The sequence below is a fragment of the Dendropsophus ebraccatus genome, chromosome 3, assembly GCF_027789765.1.
Source record: "Dendropsophus ebraccatus isolate aDenEbr1 chromosome 3, aDenEbr1.pat, whole genome shotgun sequence".
NCBI classification, from domain to species: Eukaryota; Metazoa; Chordata; class Amphibia; order Anura; family Hylidae; genus Dendropsophus; species Dendropsophus ebraccatus.
Genome location: NC_091456.1, coordinates 177,204,914 through 177,225,757, shown reverse-complemented (window position 1 = coordinate 177,225,757; position 20,844 = coordinate 177,204,914). Strand labels below are relative to the sequence as shown.

General features: G+C 43.7%; 1 protein-coding gene across 1 annotated transcript; it reads right to left on the bottom strand.

Annotated features, from left to right (window-relative positions):
• Positions 1-5,143: 5,143 nt before the first annotated feature.
• On the bottom strand, positions 5,144-9,304 carry C3H18orf32 (chromosome 3 C18orf32 homolog). Its single transcript, XM_069964827.1, has 3 exons — positions 9,215-9,304; positions 5,913-6,097; positions 5,144-5,444 (listed from the first exon to the last, which is right to left on the bottom strand). The coding sequence occupies exons 2-3, from the start codon at positions 6,090-6,092 to the stop codon at positions 5,370-5,372; spliced, it is 255 nt and encodes an 84-aa protein (XP_069820928.1). The 5' UTR covers positions 6,093-6,097; positions 9,215-9,304; the 3' UTR covers positions 5,144-5,369.
• Between the last annotated feature and the right edge of the window lie 11,540 nt (positions 9,305-20,844).

Below are 20,844 nucleotides of genomic sequence, written 5' to 3'. Positions count from 1 at the left end.
AGTATATCAGCACCAATAATACCAGTACACAAGGAGCCCAGTATATCAGCACCAATAATACCAGTACACAAGGAGCCCAGTATATCAGCACCAATAATACCAGTACACGAGGATCCCAGTATATCAGCACCAATAATACCAGTATACAAGGAGCCCAGTATATCAGCACCAATAATACCAGTACACGAGGATCCCAGTATATCAGCACCAATAATACCAGTACACAAGGATCCCAGTATATCAGCACCAATGATACCAGTACACAAGGAGCCCAGTATATCAGCACCAATAATACCAGTACACAAGGATCCCAGTATATCAGCACCAATGATACCAGTACACAAGGAGCCCAGTATATCAGCACCAATAATACCAGTACACAAGGAGCCCAGTATATCAGCACCAATAATACCAGTATACAAGGAGCCCAGTATATCAGCACCAATAATACCAGTACACGAGGATCCCAGTATATCAGCACCAATAATACCAGTACACGAGGATCCCAGTATATCAGCACCAATAATACCAGTACACAAGGATCCCAGTATATCAGCACCAATAATACCAGTACACAAGGAGCCCAGTATATCAGCACCAATAATACCAGTACACAAGGAGCCCAGTATATCAGCACCAATAATACCAGTACACAAGGAGCCCAGTATATCAGCACCAATAATACCAGTATACAAGGAGCCCAGTATATCAGCACCAATAATACCAGTACACAAGGATCCCAGTATATCAGCACCAATAATACCAGTACACAAGCATCCCAGTATATCAGCACCAATAATACCAGTACACAAGCATCCCAGTATATCAGCACCAATAATACCAGTATACAAGGAGCCCAGTATATCAGTACCAATAATACCAGTACACGAGGATCCCAGTATATCAGCACCAATAATACCAGTACACAAGGAGCCCAGTATATCAGCACCAATAATACCAGTACACAAGGAGCCCAGTATATCAGCACCAATAATACCAGTATACAAGGAGCCCAGTATATCAGCACCAATAATACCAGTACACAAGGAGCCCAGTATATCAGCACCAATAATACCAGTACACAAGGATCCCAGTATATCAGCACCAATATTACCAGTATACAAGGAGCCCAGTATATCAGCACCAATAATACCAGTACACAAGGAGCCCAGTATATCAGCACCAATAATACCAGTACACAAGGATCCCAGTATATCAGCACTAATATTACCAGTATACAAGGAGCCCAGTATATCAGCACCAATAATACCAGTACACGAGGATCCCAGTATATCAGCACCAATAATACCAGTATACAAGGAGCCCAGTATATCAGCACCAATAATACCAGTACACAAGGAGCCCAGTATATCAGCACCAATAATACCAGTACACGAGGATCCCAGTATATCAGCACCAATAATACCAGTATACAAGGAGCCCAGTATATCAGCACCAATAATACCAGTACACGAGGATCCCAGTATATCAGCACCAATAATACCAGTACACAAGGATCCCAGTATATCAGCACCAATGATACCAGTACACAAGGAGCCCAGTATATCAGCACCAATAATACCAGTACACAAGAAGCCCAGTATATCAGCACCAATAATACCAGTATACAAGGAGCCCAGTATATCAGCACCAATAATACCAGTACACGAGGATCCCAGTATATCAGCACCAATAATACCAGTATACAAGGAGCCCAGTATATCAGCACCAATAATACCAGTACACAAGGAGCCCAGTATATCAGCACCAATAATACCAGTACACAAGCATCCCAGTATATCAGCACCAATAATACCAGTACACAAGCATCCCAGTATATCAGCACCAATAATACCAGTACACGAGGATCCCAGTATATCAGCACCAATAATACCAGTATACAAGGAGCCCAGTATATCAGCACCAATAATACCAGTATACAAGGAGCCCAGTATATCAGCACCAATAATACCAGTATACAAGGAGCCCAGTATATCAGCACCAATAATACCAGTACACAAGGATCCCAGTATATCAGCACCAATAATACCAGTACACAAGGATCCCAGTATATCAGCACCATTAATACCAGTACACAAGCATCCCAGTATATCAGCACCAATAATACCAGTATACAAGGAGCCCAGTATATCAGCACAAATAATACCAGTACACAAGGAACCCAGTATATCAGCACCAATACCACCACTACACAAGGAGCCAGTATATAACTTACCAATAACCATACCAGATCTACACAGGCTCTGCAGATCATATAGTGATAACAGTGCAGTTACAATCAGTCACTACAGGGGGCGCATTCTCTGATTAGAATCAGCCATTTTTTTCTTCTTTATCAGACCACCATGATGATTTCTGCCACCACTCATCTCTGCAGCGTCTCACTCAGTAATAAGCCCCCCTCTGTGTCTCACAGTCGTTCGCCCCCCTTTTTCCTATCCACATTTGAAAAGTTGAAAAAGTAACTTACCTTTTGCTTACTCCAACACCACTGGAAGAACTCCCCTGATCTGAGGGGTCAAACCGTGAGGTGAAGACGACTGGTTCACAATCATGGATTCATACAAGTACTCATACAAATGATGTTAATTGAGCTCAATAATATTTTTCAATAAATTACATTCCCTCATTTGTTATGTTCCCCCAGTATACAACATGATTTCCGTTATACAACAAAATATTATGTTTGCTGCTGGTTATATGCTATCCTTAGGTATATAATATGACCCTGTTTACATAACATCATGCGTGTTGTTGGATTTGCGTTAATTGTTATAGCTCCTAGTGTGAACTTCTGCTTAGTCTCCAACTATATAATATGGGTTCCCACATAATTTCTAATCTATACATATAAAGAGGTATTTACATATGTAATAACAAGTGCAATGATGTGTTTTTATAATAGATTCTGTTATTAATTACATAGTCTTAGTTGACTTCACAGGTGGATTACAGTTATTAAGTCTGCAGCTGTGCGGGTCGGGCCCAGGCACAGAGGAGCCAGTGGGCGGACTGCTGACTTGTTCCGCCACCAGCTAGCAGCTATTTAGTGTGGCTCTGCCAGTGGAAGGATAGCCATGATTAAGGTTGCGGTCTAGCAGCTGAAACGCGTAGGCTTTTCTGTTGGGGGCATGCCATTATGTGTGTACGGTGACGGAAGGTTTCAATAAAGTGCACGTTATTCCACCTTGCCGGAAGCTGGATTCATCATTTCGTTGCATCTACTGTGGACACCTGTTGGAGTGCGAGTCCGTGCTGGGAAGCTCGGTGGAGGGGGTAAGCTGGCTTTTTCTCTGTGTACTACTGTTCTCCTAATATGCAGGAGAATAGGATTTGTGCCACACCCCTCCCCCAGCTTCTGATTAACAGCTGACTGCCTACACACAGCATGGATAGATAACTGCCAATCAGCAGCTGGTAAGCGGAATTTGGTTGTGAATATCCAGGACTACTGAACTCATGGACATAATGTCGAGGACTACGTATTGTCCATGTTATTCAGGAGGATATCTCTGGATCAGCTGCATAGAACAATGTAAGTGATACATCATTCTGTCCAGCTTTTCTGTCACTAGTTTATGTTATCGTTTATGGCTATTTGTCCTCCATTATCCTGCTTAGAGGGGGTCCCGGATGTTGGATCTACTCCACCTCAACCATACACCTATTCCCTGTACTGGGTGTCCATAGGTGCAATATCCATTTAAAGAGACAAAGCACAGCTCCTTTCTTGCAAGAACAGCACCACCCCTGCCCTCAGGTGGTGTGCGTTATTACAATCCAGCTTCATTCACTTCAACCCACACCCAACCTGAGGACAGAAAAGGTGCAGTTTCTGGAAGAAAGCGGACATGTTTTTCTAAGTTTCAATAACCCCTTTATGGTGCGTTCACACCTACAAGATCTGCAGCTGATTTTCTGCAGCAGATTTCATTTAAATAACTGAACACAGCATCAAATCTGCTGCAGATCCTGTAGGTGTGAACGCACCCTTAAAAGGGAACTCCAGCTAATTTTTTTTCTTTCAAATCAACTGGTTTCAGAAAGTTATATAGATTTGTAATTTACTCCTATTAAAAAAAAAATCTCAAATCTTCCAGTACTTATCAGCTGCTGTATGTCCTGCAGGAAGTGGTATATTATTCCCAGTCTGACACAGTGCTCTCTGCTGCCCCCTCTGTCCATGTCAGGAACTGTCCAGAGCAGGAGAGGTTTTCTATGGAGGTTTGTTCCTACATGAACAGAGGAGGCAGCAGAGAGCACAGTGTCAGATTGAAAAGAATACACCACTTCCTGTAAGACATACAGCAGCTGATAAGTATTGGAAGACTAGAGATTTATAAGTAAATTACAAAATCTTTACAACTTTCTGACACCAGTTTATTTGAAAGAAAAAGATTTCCTCTTTACAACCCCTTTAAAGTGTCACTATCGTTTATTTTTTTTTATTTTTTTTCCAGAAATCAATAGTACAGGAGATTTTAATAAACTTTGTAATTGGGTCTATTAGCCGAAAAATGCATTTTTATCATGAAAAAGCAGTTTGATGCTCTCGCCCCTGTCTTCATTGTTCTCTGTGGAGAGGGGAGGGGTGGAGGGAGATGAGGCACCAAAACAGGACAACAAAGAGTTAATTTACAGCTACATCACTGGGCTCTCTCCTCTGAAGTCAGCACTGACCTCTGAATACCGGCTTTCACACAGGTCCTGCTGTGTAATCCTTTGTTCTCTGCTGGCGACTAATCTCCCTCCTCCCCCCTCCATAGAACAGGCAGAGCACGTCTGATGCAAAAGACAAGATTTCCTGATAATGAGCAGTGAATGAGAGATAGGAGGGGGGGGGGGGGCTGGGGAAAGTCTTTTTGAATGCAGATAATGGCATATTTGCCTAATAAACCCAATTACAAAGTTTCTTAAAATCGCCTGGACTATTGCTTTCTGAAAAAAAAAAAAAAAAAAAAAAAAAAATTTATATTATATATAATATATATATATATATATATATATATATATATATATATATATTATACACAGTGACACTAAGTACAGATCTAAGGTCCCTCCTTGCAGCAGGGTGAGCACTACTCCCATAGACTTGTTCAGCAAAGCACAAGACAGACGCTACACGGAATAATAAATTTATTACTTTCAGTAACTGAACTATAAAGTATCTTTTTAAAAATCTCATCTGGAATGCCACGTAATAGTATATACAGAAGGGATCAGGATTGTTATGTAATCAATAAATAAAAAGATCTGCAAAGCGGCAGTCGGCGTCTGCAACTCCTCCCTAGAACGGCGGCAGGAACGGTCATAGTGTGTAGTCCGGAGTCCTTTGGGGGCTGCGGTCAGTCTGTCTTTTTATGAGCCGTCCCATCCTGTTCCTGAGTGACGCATCCATTCGCTGTCCCGTTACTGTCCGGCTGTAGAAAGACGAGGTGAATGGTAAGAAGAAGCACTGAGCAGGCGCTTCCCTCCTTCCCACCCATTATTCATATATACCAGGGGTAATGAACCTTGGCTCTCCAGCTGTTGCAAAACTACAACTCCCATCATGCCTGGACAGCCTTCGGCTGTCCAGGCATGATGGGAGTTGTAGTTTTGCAACAGCTGGAGAGCCAAGGTTCATTACCCCTGGTATATACACTCATGGGGAGATTTATCAAACATGGTGTATAGTAAAACTGGCTCAGTTGTCCCTAGCAACCAATCAGATTCCACCTTTCATTCCTCACAGACTCTTTGGAAAATGAAAGGTGGAATCTGATTGGTTGCTAGGGGCAACTGAGCCAGTTTCACTTTACACCATGTTTGATAAATCTCCCATTAATTTCAGTGTACTTAGGAGAATAAGCCGCTGCCAGGCCATCATATAAGTGGAGGACTCATACCTTGATGCCACCGTTGCTCTCTATCTTGCCCTGACCTGCAGAGGCCGGGTCGCTCTTCACCGCTTTCTTTGGCCATAGGCGGCTGATAAAAGGAGAGATGACAGGATAGATGATGGGCTCCAGGAACTTCTTGTAGACCCAGAGGAGGACCGGGATGACGATGCAGGGGATGCAAACCATGGCGGCTGCTCCGGAGAGACACAACAAGGATGGGAAGAGGTTAGAGGCCGATAATGAAGGCTCAAAAGTCACTGGAGTCTATAGAAGATTCCTGTGTCTCCATATTCCTGGGTATATAGGAACTGAAAATGACAACTCATCCTGTAACCACATGGACCTTAAAGGGGTACTCCACTCAAATATAACTTTTAATGTGTTGCTGCCCATGGTGAGACTAACAATTCCTTCCATACTTGTTATTATCTATTCAGTCTCCTTCCCCCAGTTCTGAGCTGCTGCTGAAGACACAAAAATCTGCGTGAGAGCTTTTTTCTCCTTCTCCTCCTCCTCCCCCTGAGACAGATGATGGAAACAAGTCCCTGCCAGGCTGTATCTACAACTTTGTAGCTTTGTAATGCTGGGAGGATGAGTTCATCAGCAACATCACCTCAGATTATCCCTCCCAGCATTACAAAGAAGCTACAAAGTTGCAGATACAGCCTGCCAGGCACTGTTTACATCAGCTATCTCAGAAGGAAGGGGGAGACAGAGAGAAAGGCTCACAGATTCTTGTGTCTTTGGCAGAAAGCAGCAGATCAGAACTGTGGGAAGGAGACTGAATAGATAATAACAAGTATTTAAGCAATTATTAGTCTCACCATGGGCAGCAACATATCAAAAGTTATGTTTGAGTGTAATACCCCTTTAACCAACATAGCAGTGGTATATGCACCTCTATAACATCTGAGGATTCATAAAAACCCATGTATAGCCTCTGAGGTGCTATATACTCCTCTATAGCCTCTGAGGCGCTATATACTCCTCTATAGCCTCTGAGGTGCTATATACTCCTCTATAGCCTCTGAGGTGCTATATACTCCTCTATAGCCTCTGAGGTGCTATATACTCCTCTATAGCCTCTGAGGCGCTATACACTCCTCTATAGCCTCTGAGGTGCTATATACTGCTCTATAGCCTCTGAGGTGCTATATACTGCTCTATAGCCTCTGAGGTGCTATATACTCCTCTATAGCCTCTGAGGTGCTATATACTCCTCTATAGCCTCTGAGGCGCTATACACTCCTCTATAGCCTCTGAGGTGCTATATACTGCTCTATAGCCTCTGAGGTGCTATATACTGCTCTATAGCCTCTGAGGTGCTATATACTGCTCTATAGCCTCTGAGGTGCTATATACTGCTCTATAGCCTCTGAGGTGCTATATACTGCTCTATAGCCTCTGAGGTGCTATATACTGCTCTATAGCCTCTGAGGTGCTATATATTGCTCTATAGCCTCTGAGGTGCTATATACTGCTCTATAGCCTCTGAGGTGCTATATACTGCTCTATAGCCTCTGAGGTGCTATAGCTATTTATAGCATCTGATGCTCCACCCCCCAGACCCTGCACCTCTAATCATGTGATGGTTCAGTATTGTGAGGTCATTAGGCAGAGCTGGTGGTCAGGATGTGGCGGTATTGTCCTTTGTACAGTGTTGTATACTCTTGTATAGTGTAGATATGGTAATACTGGCCTTGATATAACGGATTCTATACAGTACAAATGTGTCACAGTATGGCTGCATTATGTTACCTGTATACATTCATCTCAGTATATTACATGTGGTTGGCAACAGTATGGCAGTATTATATGTCCTTCACATGTTGGTGTCAGTATATGAGATGTGGTTGGTAACAGTATGGGGGTATTATGTGACCTGTATATATTGGTGTCAGTATATTATATTTGGTCGGTGACAGTATGGCGGTATTATGTGACCTGTATATGTTGGTGTCAGTATATTACATTTGGTCGGTAACAGTATGGCGGTATTATGTGACCTGTATATATTGGTGTCAGTATATTATATTTGGTCGGTAACAGTATGGCGGTATTATGTGACCTGTATATGTTGGTGTCAGTATATTACATTTGGTCAGTAACAGTATGGAGGTATTATGTGACCTGTATATGTTGGTGTCAGTATATGAGATGTGGTCAGTAACAGTATGGCGGTATTATGTGACCTGTTTATGTTGGTGTCAGTATATTACATTTGGTCGGTAACAGTATGGCGGTATTATGTGACCTGTATATATTGGTGTCAGTATATTATATTTGGTCGGTGACAGTATGGCGGTATTATGTGACCTGTATATGTTGGTGTCAGTATATTACATTTGGTCGGTAACAGTATGGCGGTATTATGTGACCTGTATATATTGGTGTCAGTATATGAGATGTGGTCAGTAACAGTATGGCGGTATTATGTGACCTGTATATATTGGTGTCAGTATATGAGATGTGGTCAGTAACAGTATGGCGGTATTATGTGACCTGTATATATTGGTGTCAGTATATGAGATGTGGTCAGTAACAGTATGGCGGTATTATGTGACCTGTATATATTGGTGTCAGTATATGAGATGTGGTCAGTAACAGTATGGCGGTATTATGTGACCTGTATATATTGGTGTCAGTATATGAGATGTGGTCAGTAACAGTATGGCGGTATTATGTGACCTGTATATATTGGTGTCAGTATATGAGATGTGGTCAGTAACAGTATGGCGGTATTATGTGACCTGTATATATTGGTGTCAGTATATGAGATGTGGTCAGTAACAGTATGGCGGTATTATGTGACCTGTATATATTGGTGTCAGTATATGAGATGTGGTCAGTAACAGTATGGCGGTATTATGTGACCTGTATATGGTGGTGTCAGTATATTATATTTGATCAGTAACACTATAGCGGTGATGTCTGATCCTTATACACTGGTATAGTATATAGGATATTGTGGCTATTACACAGATATATGCCGCATCTTATAACACCACTCAGTCTCTTTGTGTACATCACTGAGCTGGCACAGCATGCTGGGAGTTGTAGTTTTGTAGCAGCTGGTTAGGGGACATGATGTGTAAGGTCCTATAAGAGTCACGAAGTAACATACAGAGTGAAGGAGAACGGCAGCTGCCGGAAACCATTATGTCCTATAAATCCCAGCTATGTACAGCGCCCCCTATGGCCCCGTATAACGCTCTGTACCCACATACACTGCTCCACAGCAAACACAAGAGCTCTCCTGTCCGTCCCCCCACCCCCCGCACAGTGATCCCCGGAGCCCCCGCACTCACACAGACACAGGAGCGACCACAGCAACGGCTGTCACACGGAAGTTACAAGATCCAACAGGGACCAAGGACCTTTGATGACGTAACAATCATGTGGCCAGTCACGTGTGCGGGGGGAGTCATGCTATTGGCTGTTCTGCTGGAGGCGCTGCCTTCTAGATAAGCCCCGCCATTAAAGGGTGACATTATATCATCAGGGTGACAGCTGTAGGTACCTTATACGAGGCTGAAGTTGGTTTCTTATTCGGCCAGTTTCTTATTCGGGGCTGAAGTTGGTTTCTTATTCGGCAGTTTCTTATTCAGAGGATTTTTCTTTTTCCTGTTTTAGCTATTATTCTTACAGAAAATGAATAATATTCATACCCTACCGTAAGTGAGGGGCCCTGAGAGGACTGGTGATAAAAATGGCAAAAAAGACCCCACGGTCGGCATAAAAATGGGCATGAAAGTAAAACCACAAAATTATTATTTAAAAATAAAATTGACTTTGGGCCACTGATCTCACACTGATAATACACAGAGAGGGATGCCCTGCATCACACCCAAGAGAGTCCAGCCTGGCCCAAAGTGGTTCTGGGTATAAAAACTGGCATCAAAGTGGGCAGATTGGCATTTTTTCCTAATTTGAATAAGTAACAGCTGTTTTCAAAGGGTTAAATGAGTTTGGGCCACGGATCTCACATTGATATTGCATAGAGAGGGATGCCCCGCATTATATCCAAGAGAGTCCAGCCTGGCCCAAAGTGGTTCTGGGTATAAAAACTGGCATCAAAGTTGGCAGATTGGCATTTTTCCCAATTTGAATAAGTAACAGGTATTTTCAAAGGGTTAAATGAGTTTGGGCCACTGATCTCACACTGATAATACACAGAGAGGGATGCCCCGCATCATACCCAAGAGAGTGCAGCCTGGCCCAAAGTGGTTCTGGGTATAAAAACTGGCATCAAAGTGGGCACATAGCCATTTTTCATGATTTGAATAAGTAACAGCTATTTTCAAAGGGTTAAATGAGTTTGGGCCACTGATCTCACACTGATAATACACAGAGAGGGATGCCCGGCATCACATCCAAGAGACTCCAGCCTGGCCCAAAGTGGTTCTGGGTATAAAAACTGGCATCAAAGTGGGCAGATTGGCATTTTTTCCTAATTTGAATAAGTAACAGCTGTTTTCAAAGGGTTAAATGAGTTTGGGCCACGGATCTCACATTGATATTGCATAGAGAGGGATGCCCCGCATCAGATCCAAGAGAGTCCAGCCTGGCCCAAAGTGGTTTTTGGTATAAAAACTGGCATCAAAGTGGGCAGATTGGCATTTTTTCCTAATTTGAATAAGTAACAGCTGTTTTCAAAGGGTTAAATGAGTTTGGGCCACTGATCTCACACTGATAATACACAGAGAGGGATGCCCCGCATCACATCCAACAGAGTCCAGCCTGGCCCAAAGTGGTTCTGGGTATAAAAACTGGCATCAAAGTGGGCACATAGCCATTTTTCATGATTTGAATAAGTAACAGCTATTTTCAAAGGGTTAAATGAGTTTGGGCCACTGATCTCACATTGATATTACACAGAGAGGGATGCCCCGCATCACATCTAAGAGAGTCCAGCCTGGCCCAAAGTGGTTCTGGGTATAAAAACTGGCATCAAAGTGGGCAGATTGGCATTTTTTCGTAATTTGAATAAGTAACAGCTGTTTTCAAAGGGTTAAATGAGTTTGGGCCACTGATCTCACACTGATATTACACAGAGAGGGATGCCCCGCATCACAACCAAGAGAGTCCAGCCTGGCCCAAAGTGGTTCTGGGTATAAAAACTGGCATCAAAGTGGGCACATAGCCATTTTTCATGATTTGAATAAGTAACAGCTGTTTTCAAAGGGTTAAATGAGTTTGGGCCACTGATCTCACACTGATAATACACAGAGAGGGATGCCCTGCATCATACCCAAGAGAGTCCAGCCTGGCTTAAAGTGGTTCTGGGTATAAAAACTGGCATCAAAGTGGGCACATAGCCATATTTCATGATTTGAATAAGTAACAGCTATTTTCAAAGGGTTCAGTGAGTTTGGGCCACTGATCTCACACTAGGTTCACACAGATAGGCATGCCCCGCATTACATCCAAGAGAGTCCAGCCTGGCCCAAAGTGGTTCTGGGTATAAAAACTGGCATCAAAGTTGGCAGATTGGCATTTTTCCCAATTTGAATAAGTAACAGGTATTTTTAAAGGGTTAAATGAGTTTGGGCCACTGATCTCACACTGATAATACACAGAGAGGGATCCCCCGCATCACATCCAAGAGAGTCCAGCCTGGCCCAAAGTGGTTCTGGGTATAAAAACTGGCATCAAAGTGGGCAGATTGGCATTTTTTCCTAATTTGAATAAGTAACAGCTGTTTTCAAAGGGTTAAATGAGTTTGGGCCACTGATCTCACACTGATATTACACAGAGAGGGATGCCCCGCATCACATCCAAGAGAGTCCAGCCTGGCCCAAAGTGGTTCTGGGTATAAAAACTGGCATCAAAGTGGGCACATAGCCATTTTTCATGATTTGAATAAGTAACAGCTGTTTTCAAAGGGTTAAATGAGTTTGGGCCACTGATCTCACACTGATAATACACAGAGAGGGATGCCCTGCATCACACCCAAGAGAGTCCAGCCTGGCCCAAAGTGGTTCTGGGTATAAAAACTGGCATCAAAGTGGGCAGATTGGCATTTTTTCCTAATTTGAATAAGTAACAGCTGTTTTCAAAGGGTTAAATGAGTTTGGGCCACGGATCTCACATTGATATTGCACAGAGAGGGATGCCCGCATCATACCCAAGAGAGTCCAGCCTGGCCCAAAGTGGTTTTTGGTATAAAAACTGGCATCAAAGTGGGCAGATTGGCATTTTTTCCTAATTTGAATAAGTAACAGCTGTTTTCAAAGGGTTAAATGAGTTTGGGCCACTGATCTCACACTGATAATACACAGAGAGGGATGCCCCGCATCATACCCAAGAGAGTCCAGCCTGGCCCAAAGTGGTTCTGGGTATAAAAACTGGCATCAAAGTGGGCACATAGCCATATTTCATGATTTGAATAAGTAACAGCTATTTTCAAAGGGTTCAGTGAGTTTGGGCCACTGATCTCACACTACGTTCACACAGATAGGCATGCCCCGCATTACATCCAAGAGAGTCCAGCCTGGCCCAAAGTGGTTCTGGGTATAAAAACTGGCATCAAAGTGGGCAGATTGGCATTTTTTCCTAATTTGAATAAGTAACAGCTGTTTTCAAAGGGTTAAATGAGTTTGGGCCACTGATCTCACACTGATATTACACAGAGAGGGATGCCCCGCATCACAACCAAGAGAGTGCAGCCTGGCCCAAAGTGGTTCTGGGTATAAAAACTGGCATCAAAGTGGGCACAGAGCAATTTTTCATGATTTGAATAAGTAACAGCTATTTTCAAAGGGTTAAATGAGTTTGGGCCACTGATCTCACACTGATAATACACAGAGAGGGATGCCCCGCATCACAACCAAGAGAGTCCAGCCTGGCCCAAAGTGGTTCTGGGTATAAAAACTGGCATCAAAGTGGGCACATAGCCATTTTTCATGATTTGAATAAGTAACAGCTGTTTTCAAAGGGTTAAATGAGTTTGGGCCACTGATCTCACACTGATATTACACAGAGAGGTATGCCCCGCATCAGATCCAAGAGAGTCCAGCCTGGCCCAAAGTGGGTTTTGGTATAAAAACTGGCATCAAAGTGGGCAGATTGGCATTTTTTCCTAATTTGAATAAGTAACAGCTGTTTTCAAAGGGTTAAATGAGTTTGGGCCACTGATCTCACACTGATAATACACAGAGAGGGATGCCCCGCATCACATCCAACAGAGTCCAGCCTGGCCCAAAGTGGTTCTGGGTATAAAAACTGGCATCAAAGTGGGCAGATTGGCATTTTTTCCTAATTTGAATAAGTAACAGCTGTTTTCAAAGGGTTAAATGAGTTTGGGCCACGGATCTCACATTGATATTGCACAGAGAGGGATGCCCGCATCATACCCAAGAGAGTCCAGCCTGGCCCAAAGTGGTTTTTGGTATAAAAACTGGCATCAAAGTGGGCAGATTGGCATTTTTTCCTAATTTGAATAAGTAACAGCTGTTTTCAAAGGGTTAAATGAGTTTGGGCCACTGATCTCACACTGATAATACACAGAGAGGGATGCCCCGCATCATACCCAAGAGAGTCCAGCCTGGCCCAAAGTGGTTCTGGGTATAAAAACTGGCATCAAAGTGGGCACATAGCCATATTTCATGATTTGAATAAGTAACAGCTATTTTCAAAGGGTTCAGTGAGTTTGGGCCACTGATATCACACTACGTTCACACAGATAGGCATGCCCCGCATTACATCCAAGAGAGTCCAGCCTGGCCCAAGGTGGTTCTGGGTATAAAAACTGGCATCAAAGTTGGCAGATTGGCATTTTTCCCAATTTGAATAAGTAACAGGTATTTTCAAAGGGTTAAATGAGTTTGGGCCACTGATCTCACACTGATAATACACAGAGAGGGATGCCCCGCATCACATCCATTAGAGTCCAGCCTGGCCCAAAGTGGTTCTGGGTATAAAAACTGGCATCAAAGTGGGCACATAGCCATTTTTCATGATTTGAATAAGTAACAGCTATTTTCAAAGGGTTAAATGAGTTTGGGCCACTGATCTCACACTGATAATACACAGAGAGGGATGCCCGGCATCACATCCAAGAGACTCCAGCCTGACCCAAAGTGGTTCTGGGTATAAAAACTGGCATCAAAGTGGGCAGATTGGCATTTTTTCCTAATTTGAATAAGTAACAGCTGTTTTCAAAGGGTTAAATGAGTTTGGGCCACGGATCTCACATTGATATTGCATAGAGAGGGATGCCCCGCATCAGATCCAAGAGAGTCCAGCCTGGCCCAAAGTGGTTTTTGGTATAAAAACTGGCATCAAAGTGGGCAGATTGGCATTTTTTCCTAATTTGAATAAGTAACAGCTGTTTTCAAAGGGTTAAATGAGTTTGGGCCACTGATCTCACACTGATAATACACAGAGAGGGATGCCCCGCATCACATCCAACAGAGTCCAGCCTGGCCCAAAGTGGTTCTGGGTATAAAAACTGGCATCAAAGTGGGCAGATTGGCATTTTTTCGTAATTTGAATAAGTAACAGCTGTTTTCAAAGGGTTAAATGAGTTTGGGCCACTGATCTCACACTGATATTACACAGAGAGGGATGCCCCGCATCACAACCGAAAGAGTCCAGCCTGGCCCAAAGTGGTTCTGGGTATAAAAACTGGCATCAAAGTGGGCACATAGCCATTTTTCATGATTTGAATAAGTAACAGCTGTTTTCAAAGGGTTAAATGAGTTTGGGCCACTGATCTCACACTGATAATACACAGAGAGGGATGCCCTGCATCATACCCAAGAGAGTCCAGCCTGGCTTAAAGTGGTTCTGGGTATAAAAACTGGCATCAAAGTGGGCACATAGCCATATTTCATGATTTGAATAAGTAACAGCTATTTTCAAAGGGTTCAGTGAGTTTGGGCCACTGATCTCACACTAGGTTCACACAGATAGGCATGCCCCGCATTACATCCAAGAGAGTCCAGCCTGGCCCAAAGTGGTTCTGGGTATAAAAACTGGCATCAAAGTTGGCAGATTGGCATTTTTCCCAATTTGAATAAGTAACAGGTATTTTTAAAGGGTTAAATGAGTTTGGGCCACTGATCTCACACTGATAATACACAGAGAGGGATCCCCCGCATCACATCCAAGAGAGTCCAGCCTGGCCCAAAGTGGTTCTGGGTATAAAAACTGGCATCAAAGTGGGCAGATTGGCATTTTTTCCTAATTTGAATAAGTAACAGCTGTTTTCAAAGGGTTAAATGAGTTTGGGCCACTGATCTCACACTGATATTACACAGAGAGGGATGCCCCGCATCACATCCAAGAGAGTCCAGCCTGGCCCAAAGTGGTTCTGGGTATAAAAACTGGCATCAAAGTGGGCACATAGCCATTTTTCATGATTTGAATAAGTAACAGCTGTTTTCAAAGGGTTAAATGAGTTTGGGCCACTGATCTCACACTGATAATACACAGAGAGGGATGCCCTGCATCACACCCAAGAGAGTCCAGCCTGGCCCAAAGTGGTTCTGGGTATAAAAACTGGCATCAAAGTGGGCAGATTGGCATTTTTTCCTAATTTGAATAAGTAACAGCTGTTTTCAAAGGGTTAAATGAGTTTGGGCCACGGATCTCACATTGATATTGCACAGAGAGGGATGCCCGCATCATACCCAAGAGAGTCCAGCCTGGCCCAAAGTGGTTTTTGGTATAAAAACTGGCATCAAAGTGGGCAGATTGGCATTTTTTCCTAATTTGAATAAGTAACAGCTGTTTTCAAAGGGTTAAATGAGTTTGGGCCACTGATCTCACACTGATAATACACAGAGAGGGATGCCCCGCATCATACCCAAGAGAGTCCAGCCTGGCCCAAAGTGGTTCTGGGTATAAAAACTGGCATCAAAGTGGGCACATAGCCATATTTCATGATTTGAATAAGTAACAGCTATTTTCAAAGGGTTCAGTGAGTTTGGGCCACTGATCTCACACTACGTTCACACAGATAGGCATGCCCCGCATTACATCCAAGAGAGTCCAGCCTGGCCCAAAGTGGTTCTGGGTATAAAAACTGGCATCAAAGTGGGCAGATTGGCATTTTTTCCTAATTTGAATAAGTAACAGCTGTTTTCAAAGGGTTAAATGAGTTTGGGCCACTGATCTCACACTGATATTACACAGAGAGGGATGCCCCGCATCACAACCAAGAGAGTGCAGCCTGGCCCAAAGTGGTTCTGGGTATAAAAACTGGCATCAAAGTGGGCACAGAGCAATTTTTCATGATTTGAATAAGTAACAGCTATTTTCAAAGGGTTAAATGAGTTTGGGCCACTGATCTCACACTGATAATACACAGAGAGGGATGCCCCGCATCATACCCAAGAGAGTCCAGCCTGGCCCAAAGTGGTTCTGGGTATAAAAACTGGCATCAAAGTGGGCACATAGCCATATTTCATGATTTGAATAAGTAACAGCTATTTTCAAAGGGTTCAGTGAGTTTGGGCCACTGATCTCACACTACGTTCACACAGATAGGCATGCCCCGCATTACATCCAAGAGAGTCCAGCCTGGCCCAAGGTGGTTCTGGGTATAAAAACTGGCATCAAAGTTGGCAGATTGGCATTTTTCCCAATTTGAATAAGTAACAGGTATTTTCAAAGGGTTAAATGAGTTTGGGCCACTGATCTCACACTGATAATACACAGAGAGGGATGCCCCGCATCACATCCATTAGAGTCCAGCCTGGCCCAAAGTGGTTCTGGGTATAAAAACTGGCATCAAAGTGGGCACATAGCCATTTTTCATGATTTGAATAAGTAACAGCTATTTTCAAAGGGTTAAATGAGTTTGGGCCACTGATCTCACACTGATAATACACAGAGAGGGATGCCCGGCATCACATCCAAGAGACTCCAGCCTGACCCAAAGTGGTTCTGGGTATAAAAACTGGCATCAAAGTGGGCAGATTGGCATTTTTTCCTAATTTGAATAAGTAACAGCTGTTTTCAAAGGGTTAAATGAGTTTGGGCCACGGATCTCACATTGATATTGCATAGAGAGGGATGCCCCGCATCAGATCCAAGAGAGTCCAGCCTGGCCCAAAGTGGTTTTTGGTATAAAAACTGGCATCAAAGTGGGCAGATTGGCATTTTTTCCTAATTTGAATAAGTAACAGCTGTTTTCAAAGGGTTAAATGAGTTTGGGCCACTGATCTCACACTGATATTACACAGAGAGGGATGCCCCGCATCACATCCAAGAGAGTCCAGCCTGGCCCAAAGTGGTTCTGGGTATAAAAACTGGCATCAAAGTGGGCACATAGCCATTTTTCATGATTTGAATAAGTAACAGCTGTTTTCAAAGGGTTAAATGAGTTTGGGCCACGGATCTCACATTGATATTGCATAGAGAGGGATGCCCCGCATCAGATCCAAGAGAGTCCAGCCTGGCCCAAAGTGGTTTTTGGTATAAAAACTGGCATCAAAGTGGGCAGATTGGCATTTTTTCCTAATTTGAATAAGTAACAGCTGTTTTCAAAGGGTTAAATGAGTTTGGGCCACTGATCTCACACTGATAATACACAGAGAGGGATCCCCCGCATCACATCCAAGAGAGTCCAGCCTGGCCCAAAGTGGTTCTGGGTATAAAAACTGGCATCAAAGTGGGCACATAGCCATTTTTCATGATTTGAATAAGTAACAGCTATTTTCAAAGGGTTAAAGGGAACCTGTCACCCCCCGTGCCGGGGTGACAGGCTCCCGAACCCCCGTTAGAGCCCCATATACTTACCTAATCCCGCCGGGTCCCGCTTCTGGAGGTGGTCGGGTGACGGAGATCTCAGCCTCTGCAGCCCGGCGTGCGCTGAGAGATGAGTCCAACACCCATAGAGAATGACAGGAGAGTCCAGCGCTCCGTCATTCTCTATGAGCGTTGGACTCATCTCTCAGCGCGCGCCGGGCTGCAGAGGCTGAGATCTCCGTCACCCGACCACCTCCAGAAGCGGGACCCGGCGGGATTAGGTAAGTATATGGGGCTCTAACGGGGGTTCGGGAGCCTGTCACCCCGGCACGGGGGGTGACAGGTTCCCTTTAAATGAGTTTGGGCCACTGATCTCACACTGATATTACACAGAGAGGGATGCCCCGCATCACATCCAAGAGAGTCCAGCCTGGCCCAAAGTGGTTCTGGGTATTTTGTGAATAAATGTTTAGCGCCGCACTACCCCTTTAAGCAAACAGGGCTAAAGTACTCAGGAGGCATTTGTCAGCATGACAGGATCCCAGAATTAGCTGTCCCATCTCTTCTTATTAAACATTTCTCGGCTAACCCTGAATACATTTCTATAATAACAATACCTGCAGCAATGTTTTCTGCTGACAGGTCTGCTTTAGGCTATGTTAGGCCTCATTCACACATCCATAGTTCAGCCAGTGAATACGGACCTGTAATGGTGGACCGCACTATGAATGTGCAGTAACAGTGCTACGCAGTTTACGGAGCACTATGTAGAAGACAATGATTCGTGCCGCAAATGCAAGTCCGCACTATAATCTATCCTTTATTTTTTTGTAGCGCGGGACGTGGACCTGAACACTTGTACAGATGTGTGAACAGGGCCATTGAAATATATTTGTCCTATGTGTTGCCTGCAATGTCAGGGTCCCCTTCTAGCCATATAGGACCCCTTTGTAGCCAGTAAGACTGCCCTTGTAGCCAGCAGAACCTGATTACGGGAGCATTGATGTCCCTGTACCCAGTGGGATTAGCAGATGCATGCTGCAATACTAATGATCGCACTGCGCACGTGTAGGAAGGCCGTTCTGGGTACGAGAGATGGCTTTGCCCCCAAGTGCTGACGTCACCATACCCAAGAAGATGAAAGGAAGTAGGACATCACTGTAAGAAAGGTTGCATCATGTGACTGGACCAGCAATCTCCGAGTAAAGCCAACAAGGAATATATAAGTTCTTTAGTTAAGGGTTAATTTTCGTTCTTTTTTTTTTCAATTTTTCCAGGATACCCCTTTAGGCTATGTTTAAACAAAGTAAAAATAAGGGCAAATAATGACCATTATTAAAGGGGAACTGTCAGCCAGTTAGATTAATCTAAACTGCTGATAGCTCCTTATTGCACCAAAAACACCATGGATAAAGGTGTGTTTTACCTTAATCCTCATTACCGTTTCAGTAAAGTTTGGCATTTGCTCCAAAGTCTGGTAAGGACCCACAGGGCATCCCTCTCTGTGTATTATCAGTGTGATGCGGGGCATCCCTCTCTGTGTATTATCAGTGTGAGATCAGTGGCCCAAACTCATTTAACCCTTTGAAAATAGCTGTTACTTATTCAAATCAGGAAAAAATTCAAATCTGCCAACTTTGATGCCAGTTTTTATACCCAGAACCAGTTTGGGCCAGGCTGGACTCTCTTGGATGTGATGCGGGGCATGCCTATCTGTGTAATATCAGTGTGAGATCAGTGGCCCAAACTCATTTAACCCTTTGAAAATACCTGTTACTTATTCAAATCATGAAAAATGGCTATGTGCCCACTTTGATGCCAGTTTTTATACCCAGAACCACTTTGGGCCAGGCTGGACTCTCTTGGATCTGATGCGGGGCATCCCTCTCTGTGTATTATCAGTGTGAGATCAGTGGCCCAAACTCATTTAACCCTTTGAAAACAGCTGTTACTTATTCAAATTAGGAAAAAATGCCTATGTGCCCACTTTGATGCCAGTTTTTATACCCAGAACCACTTTGGGCCAGGCTGGACTCTCTTGGATGTGATGTGGGGCATCCCTCTCTGTGTATTATCAGTGTGAGATCAGTGGCCCAAACTCATTTAACCCTTTGAAAACACCTGTTACTTATTCAAAATAGGACAAAAATGCCCATCTGCCCACTTTGATGCCAGTTTTTATACCCAGAACCACTTTGGGCCAGGCTGGACTCTCTTGGATCTGATGCGGGGCATGCCTATCTGTGTGTACGTAGTGTAAGATCAGTGGCCCAAACTCATTTAACCCTTTGAAAACAGCTGTTACTTATTCAAATCATGAAAAATGCCTATGTGCCCAATTTGATGCCAGTTTTTATACCCAGAACCACTTTGGGCCAGGCTGCACTCTGTTGGATGTGATGCGGGGGATCCCTCTCTGTGTATTATCAGTGTGAGATCAGTGGCCCAAACTCATTTAACCCTTTGAAAACAGCTGTTACTTATTCAAATCATGAAAAATGGCTATGTGCCCACTTTGATGCCAGTTTTTATACCCAGAACCACTTTGGGCCAGGCTAGACTCTCTTGGGTATGATGCAGGGCATCCCTCTCTGTGTATTATCAGTGTGAGATCAGTGGCCCAAACTCATTTAACCCTTTGAAAACAGCTGTTACTTATTCAAATTAGGAAAAAATGCCAATCTGCCCACTTTGATGCCAGTTTTTATACCCAGAACCACTTTGGGCCAGGCTGGACTCTCTTGGATGTGATGCTGGGCATCCCTCTCTGTGTAATATCAATGTGAGATCAGTGGCCCAAACTCATTTAACCCTTTGAAAATAGCTGTTACTTATTCAAATCATGAAAAATGGCTATGTGCCCACTTTGATGCCAGTTTTTATACCCAGAACCACTTTGGGCCAGGCTGGACTCTAATGGATGTGATGCGGGGCATCCCTCTCTGTGTATTATCAGTGTGAGATCAGTGGCCCAAACTCATTTAACCCTTTGAAAATACCTGTTACTTATTCAAATTGGGAAAAATGCCAATCTGCCAACTTTGATGCCAGTTTTTATACCCAGAACCACTTTGGGCCAGGCTGGACTCTCTTGGATGTAATGCGGGGCATGCCTATCTGTGTGTACGTAGTGTGAGATTAGTGGCCCAAACTCACTGAACCCTTTGAAAATAGCTGTTACTTATTCAAATCATGAAATATGGCTATGTGCCCACTTTGATGCCAGTTTTTATACCCAGAA

Excerpts from the sequence above, each read along its gene's own strand:
- C3H18orf32 (XM_069964827.1), bottom strand. The coding sequence starts at position 6,092 with ATGGTTTGCATCCCCTGCATCGTCATCCCGGTCCTCCTCTGGGTCTAC. Across the intron at positions 5,445-5,912 it reads AGAGCAACGGTGGCATCAAG|CCGGACAGTAACGGGACAGC; the intron begins GTATGAGTCCTC and ends GTCTTTCTACAG.